The sequence below is a fragment of the Rhodamnia argentea genome, chromosome 4, assembly GCF_020921035.1.
Source record: "Rhodamnia argentea isolate NSW1041297 chromosome 4, ASM2092103v1, whole genome shotgun sequence".
Classification (NCBI taxonomy): domain Eukaryota; kingdom Viridiplantae; phylum Streptophyta; class Magnoliopsida; order Myrtales; family Myrtaceae; genus Rhodamnia; species Rhodamnia argentea.
Window position 1 is genome coordinate 19,634,792 of NC_063153.1, and position 16,826 is coordinate 19,651,617.

Sequence of the window (16,826 nt, forward strand, 5' to 3'; positions counted from 1 at the left end):
TGATTAGAAACCGTGCATGGATGCACTTTGGTGTATAGAGGTGTTGTGACATTAGGGCGGGTGCCATCCAATGTTGATGGGTAATTACTTGTGTTATTGGATTAGTCGGGACCGGGCATCCCCGGTTTAGCTAGGGTACTGCCGGAATCCCATTCCTGCGGTGCTGAGTGACCTATCCAAGTTTGGGATTGTAGCAAGCCAGCCGATACAAGTTCCTTGATCTTAGCACTGCCTTCCTGTTCTAGCTTGCTCGCAATGACTTATACTACTGTACTCACCTTTATGCATACCAGATGAAGTTAGAATCACCAAATGCTTTGTCATCTTGGAATATCTCCTGTTGTATGCCATCCACGTCATCTAATTACATGAAATGAAACCTAATGTACTCCTCAAATGGTTCAGAATAGGAGTGGAACTTTGTCCTAGATGCGTGGCACTCCTTAGAGCCTTTAGGGGACACCGAGTCTAAGGCCTTGTTTCCTAGACTGGAGCTTTGCCGCTTCTCGATCAATCCGGGTTTCACCATGGGATCTTGGCACTCACAACCTGAGACTTCTACATGAAGGGCATAGCAAGAGATCATACAGTCTCGGGATGTTCAGTCTCAACATATAGGAATTTCTTTCTCATTCATGGATTACCCCAGTGGGACAGGTTTTACCTCTGTGATAAAGAGAGTCAATGTGAAACAGAAGAAGTTAATCTATTATAGGAACATGTTCTTTACAAAATATGCTGCGCTAGCCACCATATACTTTACCCACGAGTCGACCGTGACTTCGAGAAATGAGCCATCACTTTTGAGGCCCTAACAAAAATTTCATATTGAAGGAATACCTTGTTAGCAAACTCCGCTAGGTGCACGCTGCATATATACATGCCTAATCTCAACCCTTTTCACGGGACAGGTTAATATCCCGGCAACTAATTTACAGGAAAGATGGACTGAGCGAAAAGTTAAAACAGTGAGATTGATCCTACTGGTCATTCTGGGCAGCAACGGCGCAGCCAAAGAATCTCTATTTGCATGTAATTCTCCAATCTTCTAGACGAAAAGGTTTAAGTCTCCTTCACTTTATAATCATGGATGTATCCTTCGTGTCTTAAATACCAAAGAGCCCCTTCAGCTGCATGCTCTGCTGCAGCTTTCTTTGTTGCCCTAGGATCACTAAAGCATTCCAAAACCATGCCCGGCGAATCTTCTATCGCAACAACCACCTTGAAACAGAACCTGTGGAAAGTTTCAGCAAACCAATCCCAGAAACAGACATCCATTAGGGAATTGCAAAATTCCATAAACATTTGCAACTATGAAGGCCAGCTTCAGAGAAGAGGGAAACCCAGGTACTTGTTGTCAATGGATATATCCTGCAGATCTTCTAATGTCATGTGAATCTTTCACGTAGATACAGTACTAATATTTAGCTAAAATGATTCACTCATTTAAGGAAGTGCAAATTTTTATGTTTGCTCATAGAATGTCAAAGAAGAATTCCCAACAGCACAATTTTTAACCATGATATGTGACAACCATAACTCACTGACTTACAGCTTTGAGTGTCCTGGTCCTTCCTCTTTGCTACACTCAAACTCTGGCCGTTTCCAACAATTAGCAGCACAAATTTCATACAAATGAGATTTTGCAGATGCTTTGGGAACCCCACCTGAAATTATTTGAGGGGTTAAGAGGCCGCCATGCTCATCTTGATGCCTGCCAGAAGTGATGACAGAATGTACCTTTTCTCCGTGACTCGCTATCACATCTGCTATCAGCACTTATCTCGTCGGCATCACTTTCGCTCAGTGTTTCAGAGAGCGACGAAGGCTGTTTTCGAAGAGGAATTATGCTGGGGGAAGATCTGTACACTTCATTGATTGCATAAACTTTGGGGCTACGGTTCATGTTAGGGGGTGCCATATTGCTGTTTCCAGATCCATTAACATCGGAAGACATTACATTTACAGGAGCTTCATCGAAGCCTATTAGTTTGGCTTCCCTTTTACAGGACGACTTCAATATTTCCTCAAGAGGCTTAGACTTCGGTGTGAAACCTTGAGCCTGGTTATGTGCAGTCATTGAGGTCCATCAGGTGAAAATAGATAGTCGGTTAAACTTAGTAGGTATAGTCAGAATCTCAGATCAACAAATTGGAAAGGCAGGACCGTTAAGGAACAACCCACTCAAGGTAAATCTCAACAGGTAAACTCAGCGTAGAGATTTATCAAGAGAAAGAACTTTATAACTTGTCAGATGAAATTAGTCCATAGGATAGAAAAAATCTGGCAAGATAAATCTCTACGCTGAGATCCATCAGGTAAATGCCAACAATTTCACCGATTCACGTGAAAAAGAACCGGCTGCCAAACTGGAGAGAGAAGGCGCACCGACAAAAGTTCCATCATGGTTGTGTCAAAGTAAGAGTTTATCTCATATGTCCGCATGTTCCAGACATGAAATTAATCGAAATCATATGCATTATATTATGATTACTTTCCCCCAAAATTTGAATCACTCATTGAAAATATAAATCAGACTTAAAAGCCATGACTCCCAAAGGGGTCGATCAACATGAAGGCATAGTGAAGTACAGCAAAAGATGGCCTAAAAATGAAGGAGCATAAAACGTTTACCTTCAATTGCTCAATTACTTGTTGTGCAGAGTTCCTGAGAGCATCTTGTTTATTCAAGTTGGTCACAGAAGCCGTGGCACATTCATCCTTGTACGGAACTTTTGTTTCAACTGAATATGACACACCTTTCTTTGATACTGAAAAATGCACAGTCAGATTACGAGATTGACAAAGTTCTTGCAGTTCCCTTTTTGGATTCAGCTGGAAGTTGGAAAAGCTCATGATTGGATCCAGAAAGGATAGCATTATCTTCCAAACACAGTTCAGATCGAATCCCGTGTCGAGGAGAATGGCACCAACACAAGACTCTACCAAGTCACCAAGAGCCTAAACCGTTGAAAATCAAAATATAGTCACCCTCACTTTATATTAACCCAAGATCCTCATGTTTAAATTAGTAATGTAGATGATTATTGATGCCAAATCAAAAGACAATCTGTAGCAGAATGAATTGTGCATTGCAGAAGAACTCACGTGAATTTCAATCAGAATATATATGTGGTTCATCAACATGGGAAAATTGTAACATGCACATAAAATATTTTGGAAGAACTTCGGTTTAGATATATAATGAATTTAGATCATGACAGATCCTACGTCTTACACTTTAGGTGTGATGGAGATTACGTCTTAGATGTGAATATTTTGATAATATCGTGGATTCTTTGTCTTGTAAATGAGATCACTGTATAAATGGTCGGCAGTTGGCACCCCCTTGGTCCCTTATAAAAGAAATCATAATCCTGTCATCATAATTATTTGCTTTCCCTAAAAATCATGAAAACAAAAGCCAATAATGAGGTTTAGACTGGTAGTTTCAAACTAGAAATAAAAAATGTCCAAGGTTGTCAGGAATATATACCAAAAAACAAAAAGACATCAGAAAAAGTAGAATTTCAAAGCAAGTCAAAAATTCAAAAATCAATAATAGCAGCTATAGTCCGGACAGTTCTTAAAAAGATGAGATGTTGGCTAAGATCAGCTGACAAAAGAATCAATTTGTTGAAGTTGTAATTGCGAACACATTGTCTTTTCACTCTGCCACCCAAAGTCTAGATAAAATTCATATGCCTGAGTCTCCACTTTTGCCACTACCACGCAAAAGTTTGCTGATCAAAACACCCATCTTGTTGCCAAGAAAAGCACATTGAGAAATAGACAATCAACATTTTCCAATTCGGTGAAGCATCTTCCAGTTAGAAAAAGACATAACAAAAGAACCCACTGTAGCTTACCTTCGGACATTTTGGCCCCTCAAGAGAACCCTTCAATGATGCCGATCTCTTTACAAAGTCCACATAGTCTTTTATGACATCAGAGAGGCTACTGGAATCACAAATAAGAAACTTATGGAAGGACCGATCGACTGCAACATTAGCAAATGCCTTATTATTGACAGCCAGTGATCTCAAATCTGTCAATTCTCCAGGTTTCAACTTTGGATATGCAGAGTAGAGATAGGATGTGATCAAGTAATCCAAGACGGCGTCTCCAAGAAACTCAAGTCGCTGGAATAAATTATAGAAGTATCAGACGTACAAGCACAATACCATTCAATTCTCAAAGGCTGCTCGACAGGATGGAGTTCAAAACAGATGATAAATTCATTTTGGAAAAAAAAGAAGAAGTGTGATACCTGATAACAGCCACCACCATGTTTGTTGTAAGAAGGATGTATAAATGCTTGAAGCAGCAGACCTCTATGATGAAACTTATATCCTAAATAACTTTCAAGCGAGTCAATGTCCACACAGTCAGCCAGAGCCAGGTATTTAGTGCTTGCAATGCAAGCACTGGTAACTTGCGATGCATCAAAGTCAATTTCTAGGCCAATCCATCTAAGGAAGGCAATTGCAGCTTTGAAACCACTATCAACTATGAAAGCTCCTACAAGTGCTTCAATCACATCAGCAATAGTTTTCTTCTGCAACCAGTGGTGACCTTTACTGCACCTGACTTCACAAGCTTTTGACTGTTGGGCTGCACCATTTTGATGATTAGAATGGATCGTTCCTTCTGATTCTTTGTTGCAGATATTTGGGCAAGGACGGCCCAGTGCAAAAAATTGGCTGGCTTCAAACGGTTGGTCACGAATGTACACCTAAAACGTCACACCTATCAACTGAGATTGCAATTTAGGGGGAAAAGGAACACATGCATGCAAACTTTACGTGCAGTATAAGCCTAACAAGACAAGCTGGATTCTGGACATGACACAGTACTTTAGGATCCTATTCTGGGACATGGTGGAGCGAGAAGAGGTTTTGAACTGTCCGGAATATAAACATCAAAACACGGCCTTTTGGTTGATTTCACATAGAAGGCATCACATAGCGTCAATGTTTGACTAGGCATTGAACACCAAAGAAAGTCAATGAAACAAGACCGATATCCTAGATGGATGCCAAATTTGCAACCCAGCTTAAAATTGGATATGGGGATTAATTGTAGTTCCACATATACTGCAAGCATGATCTAAAATGTTTCAAGAAACAGTAAGAAATATGCTCCACAAAACAAGTTTTATTTCAGTATCTAATAGTACCTGTAAGTTGCTCTTGACAGCCAAGCTGAACAAGTTAGAATTGTTTACAGCCTTCGAACGTTTCCTGGTGAGCCCACCTTCATCAAGTGCCTCATGGTGGAGAAAAAGATGTCGACCAACAGCAAATTTGAGGAAAGCATCTCCAAGTATTTCAAGCCTTTCGAGAGAAAAGCGCTCCTGGCACTTTTCTGTTGTGAGCGCTTCTAAAATCTAAGAAAAGATGATTCCACAGTAAATAGAGTTGTTCTTCAATTTGCTAAGCGAACAATAAATTATCAGCAACATATCAAAACCACGTCAAGCAAGCACTGAAAACAAAATTATCAATGAAAAGGGCATACTCTATTGGCAGTAACTTTAGCTCCCTCTGAGAAAGAAGCAGATAACCGTTGCTTCAGTTGAATGGCCACAAGCAAGTTTTGCAGACGGTGCATGACTGATGGCAACAACGATAAAGAGCTACCCAAATCTTTAGAGAACCCAAGTATTTTCAGCTGACAGAGCTCAGGAGGTATATCAATTATGTATTCTTCAAGTTCATGCGCTTCTGTTCAGATATTAGACAATAATTGTGAGGGAGACAAGAGATGCAAATGTAACCTTAATGCAGAATGATTATACAAGCCTAACCCTGACACTGTAAAACTAGCAAAAGATCCAAAAGCAAAGTTGTAAAATCAGGATCCAAACTTAGGATCATCAAATCCTAGAAATGTGCCAAAAACAATCATATAAGACATTAAAAAGAAGGATCACGTGGAATTGAACAAATCTGCTTTTTTAGATATTATATTTTGAGAAAATAAAACATTATCAAGTGCCTACATCCTTTATAACATTAGAATCGTTTTTAACGTCCGTACTTGTGTCATGCACAAACTTCTAGACTAAAATATGCATACTATACGAGGACACTGAATCACGAAATGGATCAACATGAGCCATTGATTACGCCAATTAGAATCCGAACCCCTTCCTACCCCAAAAGAAATGGCAAATTTAATTGTTTTTGTGAGTTCATCGGTATATCTATTAAGTTTAAGAAGCAGTAATTCCACCATATCTACAGGGGGAACCTGTAGAAAGTAGACACCAAAAAAGTCATCGATGTAGGAAAAATTCCTATTTACTCATTGTTTTCCAAAAATAGTATAAGGATACATGCTTTTGTAAATTAGCTGTCAACGAGAAATTTTCTGTCCAGTACGGTAATGACAATACAGAGGAAATGCATATGGTAACTGATACTAACTCTTTCAACAGAAATACAGAACTGAAAATGAGAACATGGAAAGGGAACAAGAACAAAATAAGAGCAGCGATTCAAGTGAAAAAGTAATAAAGTCAAGAAAGAGTACCTAAGTCATATTGCTTCCGGTTATGTAGCAGGTTGTGCACATTAAAAAGAGGTTTCGCTTGCAGGAGAGGCTGCTTGGGTAATTTAAGATGAATACCATACCTGTTTCCACAATTCAAGTAAAAGAATCCATCTCACTGGAGAACTCCATAAAAACAAAATACATAATATGCAAGTTCCTTTTAAGGAGATTGTAACAAAATACTAGTAAAAGATGTTGACACAGCACCAACTACAGTTACATACGTTCTCTTTATGTGTGCTGCATGGGTTAAAATATCTGAATCTTTATATTGGCTGTCTCCGCTCTTCTCAAAGTTGATGTCAGTAATGAAGTAGAATAACTTCTTATATGGAGCATATACTAAACTATTTTCGACATCACTCTTTCGTTTGGAACCATTTGCAAGTGTCAAATGAAACCGTGAAAAAACATCTGCCTTTGCCATCATATCAGTCGGATTCCTGAACAGTGGAGATGATAAGCATCTTCTGATTGTCTTCCAGTCAACACTAACACAACTGCTGCTGTTCTGCAAAATGACTGGAAGCAACAGATAGTAGGTTGATGAGCCCGAATTGACATCAATATCCTGTCCCAGGGGAACAAATTCTGGTTGTAAGTCTGATCGGTCAAGGATGACCTTGAGAAACATCTCTTGAAACTTCTGCGCTTCCACAATCTGTCAACAAGTAACGTTATTACTAGGAAGTCGGAAAAGCCAAAATCATAATGTACAAAGGACCATCATCAACCTCATCTTTATCAAATGCAACAACTGCGGATGGCACAAGCTTTGTCTTTACAGACCTACCACGAGCCAGATGAAGATCGATTTCCATTGTCTCAGCCTCTGCTGGAAGACGTGCTTTCACAAAGAGACCAAACTCTTTATAGGTCCTATCCGCAGGATCAGGACGAAATTCTATACAGTAAGTATGGAGAAAAACATTCTCCAAGCCAGACCATGTTTCTCTGAGCACAGCTGGGACTAACATCTCATGTAGTTCACCTCGTGAACTCTCATCTGCTCATCGGAAGAACCAAATATAAACAACCCAAAGAAAAGACCAACAAAATTAGATTATCTAACAGCTAGTGTTTTTCCGGCCAAAAAAAAAAAAACAGCTAGTGTAACCTTCGCAACTGTCTGAATCAAAAGAGATCATCTCCTCAAGTTTGCCATCATCGCGCTGTGGCAAGAGAAAATCATCCAGAGCACCTAGTTTATGCAATTCTTCAATTGCTTGTAGAGATGCGTCCTTTTTAGCAGCTTCCATTGATAGCCTCGGTGTGCTTACAATCTGGTGAATCGGGGCATTTGAAGGTAGAATAATGTGGCAGACAGTACCTCCTAAATCATCAAAATAATAGAACTTCGGCTTGGGATCAAAGTACCTGAAAAAACATTTCAAGGTTCCTCAATGAGTGCTATTACATGAATCTTAAACTATTTTGATTACAAAAATTAGATAGTCAATACTTCAATTGAGCAGTTCTATCCAGCAACAAATGAAACGAGGACATACTCATCATGTGGAAGTTTCGCACAGAATTGGTAGAGTAATGAAACACTAGATCCAGAACTGATGGAAGCGCCCGAATAATCTACCCTATATATTCTTTCCTCCAAAGCACTAAAAGTCTCGTCCGATGTCCTTGCAGTGATCTCCATGTTCATTCGAGCTTCATCCATTTTGAAATTATCTATCAGATCAATCTCTTTCTGATTGCCACTACAAGGTTAAGATTCTTTTTCAGAAAAATGCGAGAATCAAAGCCACTGTGCATCAGAAATAAAAGGCTATTGAAAAGTACCTGTCTACTAAGAATGCATATTCCGATTGAGGCATTCGTGCACGACCTCTCGATTGAATAAAACTAGCTACAGTTTCAGGAGGATCGAATCGTATCACCAGGCAGCATGTCTGAATGTCGAGGCCTTCTTCACCCACTTTCGTAGCAACCAATAGATTCAACTGGCAATTAACAAGATCAGAAACTGGTAACCAGCTCAGGCCAAAAGAATCATTGCCTAATGCAGAATGTGCAGTATTTCCTTTATCATCATAAAAAAAATAAGGGAATCATTGATCATCAGCAAAGGATTGTCCTATGCAGACAATCAGAGAAGGACAATCCCATTTAGCTGGCATGTTTGAGCAATCAAGTCTAGAACACATTTAACATCTTGGAGGATTTGAGGATCAAGAGAAGAGACTTCTCGAAGAGAAACTTTTTGATAAGGGAAGAAGAACTCCGTGTGATACGGACAACAAAAAGCATAGAATAATGGGAGTGACCAAAACATAATGTGTCAATAAAAGAAAAACCAACAACTACCTTTCCTGACTGGAAATTATCGAGAATGCCTTTCATGTTCTTTCTTGACATGCTTCTTTGTCCCGAGTGAACTCCCACAAGATAATCACACTTCCAAGATGTTAACATTGTTAGATTTTGCAGCATGTAAGTCAATGATCTCGCAATAACTATCCTGTTCACGAAAACTATACACTTCGCATTTGGCTGAGACCTGGAAAGTGAGATGTGGAGTTCTATTAGAATATCTGCCAGCCATGTATTGTCTCATGATCAAAATAATTTCAGAATGAACGGTCTAAAGAGTAAACTACGAGTTCTACTGATTATAGAACAAGTTCAAAGCATGACTACCGAAGCAATACGTTGCAAATGAAGTTGGTTGACTAGTAACACTTGGTAGCCATCTGTTCTTTAGCTTCCTAGAATTTTATGCCCTCAATAATCGCTAATCTGGTGCCATGCTTAGCTACTTCACGACAAGTTTTAGTTGCACTTTCAAGAATCATCATACTTTTCATTATCATTTATGTGGCGCATCTGTACAGATTAAATATTATACATTTATTACTTTCAGCCCCAAGAGCAAGATTCATATATGCAAAGTGACCTCCTTCCAACACGACAATGCTACCCTCCAATGATGGACAGAAGAAAAGGTGGGGGGCATAAGTTGAAACTTCCCCAAGTAAAAAGCCAGGGAATAACTCTTACGGGGCTGTAGTTTAAACAATTAGAGAATGGCCAATATCTAATAAGCAGTCCAGCATGTCATCTTTCATGAGATCGATCAAGTTATAGGGCATCAATCCTTGTGAAACGGTAGACACTAGAAAACCACGTTCATAGCAACAAATCAGTCTACAAGAATCTGATTTGATCTACGAGATGAATAGTTGGTGCACATTAGGTGAGAAACACTTTTAGCGTGTGACATCTGATGTCGCTAAGTCACTTTTGTTAACTCCTACATAATCTTGTGTTTGAGCCTATTTTCTTTTTTCTTTTTTTTTTGTCAAATTGACTAGCAAATATTTTGACAAGGGGGGGAAGAGAATTGTCACCCTTCAGCAACAAACACGCCATCAATCTATAGCGAACAAAGTAAGATGAAGTGAAACAACGGGAATTTGTACATAGAATAAATGATGAAATGCCTAAAGCACTAACCTGAAAGAGGACAGTATGCGAACAAGGCATACGAGCTTGCTTGAGAAAAGTGGTTCTTTCAACCTCTCTACAGATGATATGTCATCTGTGAACATGCACGATAAGATTCCCATTAGAAGTCATGCAGATAGGCCGGAGCACAAGGACTCAAAACAATAACAGAACAAGTGATTCTGCAAGGCACACAACAATGAAAAAAACAAGCATACGACTGCATATAGAGGAGGCACGATCAATTATCCAGACATAATAATACCTGTAGGGCAATCAGAAGCAAAGATACTGGAAGCCAGAGTTAAATATCTATCACATAAAGGAACGTCACTTGAATTTTCTGCCGCCTCAATCAATGCATTACGCTCGGAATAATCACCTCTAAGTAGGATCTGACAACCCTTGGAATGTGAAAACAAGTAAAGGTTAATAAACTGGAAAAAAATAGTGTCCTGCATGGAAGGGATTAAATCTCAACCAAGATGTACAGATTACATAAACAGCTCTTTGCTTTCTCTAACAAACATTCTGAGTGGCTAAGTGGCATCATGAATATAAAAGTATCATAACACATATAAACAACACATTCTCATGAAGCAAGCACCTGAAAAGTGGGCATTAGCAAGGTAGGCGTAACTTTCATGATAAAGTTAAACAAAGGTATGAAAAAAGTTCTGCCCAATGTTCAGAACTCCAGATATAAATGAAAACCCTTTATGGTTGCTGAAAACACTAGTTTCATAATAGAACGGTTGTGGCTTCATGTATGCATGCAAACATGTTCAACACTGCAAGCAAGAATAAGATCTCAGCAGTGAGAGTACACATTGTTGTTTCAGTCAAATAACTAAAATTCTGCCCAAAAGAGCAGTGAAACAAAACCAGCAAAAGAAGACAATGTCGACATTAAGTTCATTTGAAGACTGAGAGATGGAAAAACAATAGCAGATGTTAAAAGCAAGATGACTAGATATCACAAAGGCGTACTTGTGTCGCTCCCCAAAGTCCAAGGTTCTCTGCACATGTTATGATATTTTCATGCATTCTATTGAGCATTCTTTTGGTGCTGCGAAGGATTTGATGATCATCTTTCTTCCTGCTGAGTGTCGATAGGCACTGCTCTCACCACAGAAGTGGCAAATATAAGAATCTAATTCCCCAAGATTAGGCTCATCGCAACCTGAAAGCATAACACCATACATACCTGATGTTTAACTTCCTCAAGTAGACAAAAGCAATTCGCAAAGGGGCTAGAAGTGCCACGCACAACAGGACCGTAATAATACACTTTCACAGTAGGTGATGCCACAAAGCTATCCAATTCTTCCTTATCTTCAACTGAGTAAACCTACAAACAAACGGAGAGAAGTGTAGAAATCAACTACACAGGAAAAGCACCCCAAGCAGAGAATTTCCCATGATGTCAGACACCATGGGAGATCCATGAAACAATGTCTAACATCAATCATGTTGGTCTAGAAATATCAATGTCAGTGAAATTGGACAAATCCACAACATACATCAATGAAGGTAAGAACAGGAAATCTTAAAATGCTTAAAAAAACCAAAGAAATGACTGCTAGGTGAATTTTTTGCATCACTCACTAATTACATGTATACTAGTGAACATATGGATCAAACACAATATTAACGACGGGGTATAATTCAAGTTATACTTCAAGTTAGATGCTAACCTTAGCATTTAGCAAATTTTCAAGACTATTGATGCTTCTTGGAAGATTTTCTTGCTCAGAAGCACCTGAATTACATAAACCAAGGTAAGGCCACAAAACAACAGTAGTGTGTCAGTTTAGCTCCAGTTATACCACGGTAGGATCCTAAATCAAGAGTTAAAAATAAAATACCGTTATTTGTAGGAGAGTATTTACAGGAAGATCACACATATGACAGGTATGCTCCCAGGAATAACAATCCCGAAAAAAAAATCCCCATTCTCAGATACACACTTGCATATATCCAACATTATAATGAGGGAACAATAAAAATTTCATTACCAAGTGGAAGACGAACCAAAATTCCACTTGATCTAATGAGAGTTCTCTAATCTCAGCAAAGAATACCTAAATCTGCATCAAAACCAATTTGCTCCCATACCTAAATCGCAGTAGGCTTACACCAAGATTCTGCTTTGAGTCCTTATCTTTTTGTCCTAGTTATGGATGAGCTAACAAAAGATATCCAAGATGAGGTGCCGTGGTATATGCTTTTTGTAGATGATATTGTGCTTATTGATGAGACCAGGGCTGGGATTGACTCTAAATTAGAATTATGGAGAAGTACGTTGGAGTCTAAAGGATTTACGTTAAGTCGATGTAAGACCGAATACATGAAGTGTGAGTTCGACACAGCAAGAGAAAGAGATCAAGAATCCGTGAATATGCTCGGATAGGAGGTACCCAAGAAAGATGCTTTTAGATATCTGGGATCAATATTGCAAAAGGGGCGAGAGATTGATGAGGATGTAAGCCATAGACTTAGAGCAGGTTGGATGAAGTGGCGTAGTGCATCGGGATTTTTGTGTGATCGCAAAATCCCTCTCGAGCTAACCGGAAAATTTTATAGAACAGCAATAAGGCCTGCAATGCTATACGGAGCTGAATGTTGGCCAGCACGGAGGCAACATGAGCATAGAATGGAAGTAACGGAAATGAGAATGTTAAGGTGGATGTGTGGTCATACAAGGATGGATAAAATAAGAAATGAAGATATTCGACGAAAAGTTAGAGTAGTACCGATGGCAGAAAAAATGAGAGAACATAGATTGAAATGATTTGGGCATATTCTTTGAAAATCCCTAGATACCCCGGTAAGAACAGAAATTTGTTATCGAGAACATGATATGAAGAAAGGAAGAGGTCGGCCGAAACTTACCTGGGGGAAAGTAGTAAAATAAGATTTAATGGAGTGGGAAATAGATTGGCGTACGGTTTGTCTTAGGACGGAGTGGAAAAAAGTTACAAGCATTGTAGAGAGGCAGAATTCCTATGTTCCAGACTGTTTTTAGTCCTTTTTCCCTATATATATTTATATATTTTTATTTTTATATATTTATTTGTATATTTATATAATTATTTCTTTTCCCTCAATCGGTTTTGCTTTTATTTTATTTATTTTTGGGTTCATTGACCGCCGACCCCAATTAATTTGGGATAAAGGTGATGTTGATGTTGATCTCTATGAACCAGATAGCGTTTGTGTGAAGATATTAAAGATTTGGCAGGTTTGGAGGCACGGACTATTCAAGTGATTCCACACTTTTGTTTCCCTAGTGTATCAAAAGAAGTGGACTGAAAAGAATATTAAATTCATAAGTAATGCAAGAATAAGGACATACTGCTACATCAACAAGAGAATTCAAATAAAATCTCTAGATTCAGGGATCTAGTCTCTTCAATTGAAAAATGTCATAAAGCAATATCACCTTCCAAAGAACTTCATGAATCAAGTACCTTTCACAACAATACCGGAATGACAAACCTTACGTCACAGTTCACACAAATTGAAAAGTAAGTATTCTCACCTTTTCCAACAACTGGAGATGCCGTCATGCCAAATATCCGAGGCCGCTTCAAGAGATCAGCTTTATAAAATATCTAAAATAGAAAGAAGATGGGGAAAAGGACACCACAAGTGCCACAACTTTTGTATGGTGCTCACTGAAATGCCATAAATTTTCAATTGATCACTTGAGTACCGTAATTTCATACGACATTCATTTGAGTGCCATAACTTTTCAACCAATCACTTCATTGCCATAACTTTTAAGAAAACGTTGGCACAAGAGACGGAAATCCGACGTGGTATGGCACTTGTGATGAAACGATTTTAAAAGTTATTGCGCTCAAGTAATCAATTAAAAAGCTATGGCACTCAAATGAATGTTTTATAAAAGTCATGACACTTAAGTGATAGATTGAAAAGTCGGCACTCAAGTGAACGCCGCACGAAAGTTACAAGACCTGTGGTGTCCTTGTCCCCAAAAAGATGATATATGTAAGTGACATGGTCATGAGGAAGGTGAAGGTTTCGTGCATTTTCAAGAACTGAGCAAGTATCAACGTTCAATGTGACCCTTTACCCTCATAATTTCAGCATAAGGATGACCACTTTTGACTTGAGCATGATGGCATTCGTCAAATATCAGAAGAGCAATAGAGTCCATCTTGATGAAACAGTGTGACAAGCTGCGGAGCAGTATTATAGGGGTCATAACAAGAACCTGCAAAAAATCGTCAGCATCACGTTCAGAGCATTCACAGGAGCTTCCCTTCAACCGTGTCCTAAATGAATCCTGTTTTTCTTTTAGGCTGAAGAAACGATTGATAGCCACAGCAAGATTGATTTTTAAAATTAAAGCATCTTATCAAAGTTTCTCACTAGCTTCTCCAAATAATCTTCTACTGCGCATCTATGTTACCCTGGCAGACATCGACAGGGTCGTACAGAGCCAACAAACTGTTATCAATCATTTTAAGCTATGCAATCTGAATCACCTCATATTTTTCGATCTCCTTCTCCCACTCTGCATGTGTCTTCAATCTCTTGGAGCCCCCGCAATAGCTGCCAACCTTTAAGTTAATTGAATCTTCTATAACCCTGGCTTGCTGCAAAGTTATCCACGGCCAATTAGGAAGCGTGGTAAGGTCGTAATAAACAAAAAGCATCAAAATCTTGGAAATACAAAAGGATAGCATAACTTTGACCTCTGATTCAACTTTGAATGACTCACATGAATTAATTACTGAAATTAAATCATCCTGGACACAACATAAGCTTTTCAAGTTGCAAATTGCCAGTGGCTACAATTGGCCTGAGTCTTAAAAGCTCGCACACTGTTGTAAAGCGATTTATTGTATCTGCTAGTTGTACATTTAGCACACCAACATGAAAGTCCTAAGCGGAAAATTAGCCAAAAAGAAACTTACTTGTTGAACCAAAGCAACAGTAGGCGCAAGAAATACGCATATGCCCTTGTTGGGTTTCCGTATCAAGTGAGCCATCTCGTACATTAGCAAAATGGCTATATGGGTCTTTCCACTACCAGTCCCCAAGTACACAATCACATTCTCCTCCAAAGCCTTCTCGCATAGCTCCAATTGATACCTTCACCAGAATTGCAAACCAAAGGACAAAGGCTTAAGACACGAATTCACACACACATTAAAACACAATAAACCCCATGAAAGGAAACAAAATTCAGTAAACTGAATAATTACGAGAATGGCTCAATGATCCCACAGAGGACCACAAAAGCAAGGACTACAAATCCAAACATTCTTAAAAAAACCTTCCTTTTTCGATAAGCGAGTGTCTGGGAAAATCGAAGCACATAAACCACGAAGAAATCATCTTTCCCTGTTGTGTCACCTTCGTGAGAGAGGGAAGGGCACACTAAAAACCTCCAAACCGGCCAAGGTTTTCGCCAAGGGAAAGATGACCCAACTGGGAGATTAAGCTGAAATACCGAAAGATTCACATACTTTCTGGCGATTATCCTCGGGTCCTTCTCTGCCTTTCCCGCCTCCGAGCTCGCTCCCTCCTCATCTTCAGCAGCAGTCGAAGCACTAGTTAACGGAGGAAGAGGCGAGCGCGAGGCGAGCAAACCATTCTTGCGCCGAATGATTCCCTCAGCTTCGCCGTCGGGCATGACTGCAGCTTCCAGCTCCGAACACCCAAAGAAAAACTCGAAAATCACAAGAGCAAACAGCACGAGATCAGAGCCGGAGGGAGAGTGCGCGAAGCCTTCTGGGGCTCTTCGTTGTCAGTCGTGAGGACGCAATGCGTCCTCATAGTTTTGATGACGAACCAACCCGTTGATTGTCGGTTGACCCAAGCAAAGAATTTGTGCCTCTTCAAGGGAATTTCGGTTTTGCGAGGAATCAGATCTTCCCTTTTTCATTAAACGCGGACAACAATCCTTAACCAATCTTAGGTATGTATGCGGAATCGTTAGTCAATCTTATCAACTCGAATCTGAATGAATGAACAGTCCTTTAAAGAGATTAATTTAAAAAAGGTCGATTGAGCCAATCTTTATAGGGTCGAATTCAGCGTATTTTCCTTTATCGCCAGATCTAGCTCTGTATATAATAATTTCGTAATTTATGTAATCTATTAGCTCGCAAGTAATAAATTCAATCCGTTAGATCGGTTAATTAATTTACCTTTCACTTAACGTCACTCACGACTTGTCATTCCAAAAAAATTAAAAGGGGATAGATAAAATCAATCATTAACGAGTAATTCGAGTGTTCTCTACGAACGAACTAGTGTAAAGCTCGACTCGTTAGATATTACGGAGGTTCGATATCCATAACTTCATTTCAAATAAATCAGGATATAGCACATTAAATCACAACTAAAGTTGCAATATGGGACAAATACTTTAGGTGGAGTCTCTTTTTTTTTTTTTTTTTGTCAGATTTAGTTGGAGTCATTTATTATACCCTTTTTTGGTAATAAAAATCCATCGAGGACTTTGAGTTTTCAATTTTAGCTGCATTTCGACTAAAAATAAATAAAATAGGGTACCATACGCATAATCAGAGGACAGTCAGCACTTTGGGAGTGGGTAAATTTATTCATCGACGGCCTTCCTTACCAAGAGTCCTGAAGTATTTCAGAGGAAACTTAATATAAAATAGTGCCCAAAGAACTTTTTTTTTTTTTTTGAAAATTTTCAAAAAAGGCCTCAAGTGCTCTCACTTTTTTAGATAAGGACCCAAAATGGGTATTATTTCAAATAAGGGCCTAAAGTTAAAGTATCCTCATTGTGTCAAAAA

General features: G+C 39.0%; 1 protein-coding gene across 2 annotated transcripts; it reads right to left on the reverse strand.

Moving 5' to 3' along the window:
• Positions 1-687: 687 nt before the first annotated feature.
• LOC115752561 (dicer-like protein 4) lies at positions 688-15,912 on the reverse strand. 2 transcript variants are annotated; one of them, XM_030690806.2, is made up of 25 exons: positions 15,525-15,907; positions 14,970-15,147; positions 14,538-14,648; positions 14,123-14,263; positions 13,565-13,637; positions 11,718-11,782; positions 11,228-11,371; positions 11,011-11,139; positions 10,286-10,424; positions 10,030-10,114; positions 8,881-9,073; positions 8,356-8,516; positions 8,067-8,273; positions 7,676-7,935; positions 7,293-7,564; positions 6,783-7,219; positions 6,538-6,638; positions 5,521-5,726; positions 5,180-5,389; positions 4,271-4,735; positions 3,870-4,142; positions 2,635-2,961; positions 1,741-2,062; positions 1,553-1,667; positions 688-1,234 (listed from the first exon to the last, which is right to left on the reverse strand). In XM_030690806.2, the coding sequence occupies exons 1-25, from the start codon at positions 15,689-15,691 to the stop codon at positions 1,063-1,065; spliced, it is 4,953 nt and encodes a 1,650-aa protein (XP_030546666.1). In that variant the 5' UTR covers positions 15,692-15,907; the 3' UTR covers positions 688-1,062. The 2 variants fall into 2 exon arrangements, 1 of the variants encoding a protein (XP_030546666.1); XR_004016763.2 differs by lacking the exons at positions 688-1,234; positions 1,553-1,667; positions 1,741-2,062 and adding an exon at positions 3,239-3,401 and having other exon boundaries at positions 2,847-2,961; positions 15,525-15,912.
• Between the last annotated feature and the right edge of the window lie 914 nt (positions 15,913-16,826).

What these genes read in the sequence shown, in the direction of transcription:
- LOC115752561 (XM_030690806.2), bottom strand. Translation starts at nt 15,691, where the DNA reads ATGCCCGACGGCGAAGCTGAGGGAATCATTCGGCGCAAGAATGGTTTG. An exon ending in CGCATACTGTCCTCTTTCAG is followed by an intron (nt 9,074 to 10,029) that starts GTTAGTGCTTTA and finishes CTCACTTTCCAG; the next exon opens with GTCTCAGCCAAATGCGAAGT. An exon ending in TTGCATTTGATAAAGATGAG is followed by an intron (nt 7,220 to 7,292) that starts GTTGATGATGGT and finishes ACTTGTTGACAG; the next exon opens with ATTGTGGAAGCGCAGAAGTT.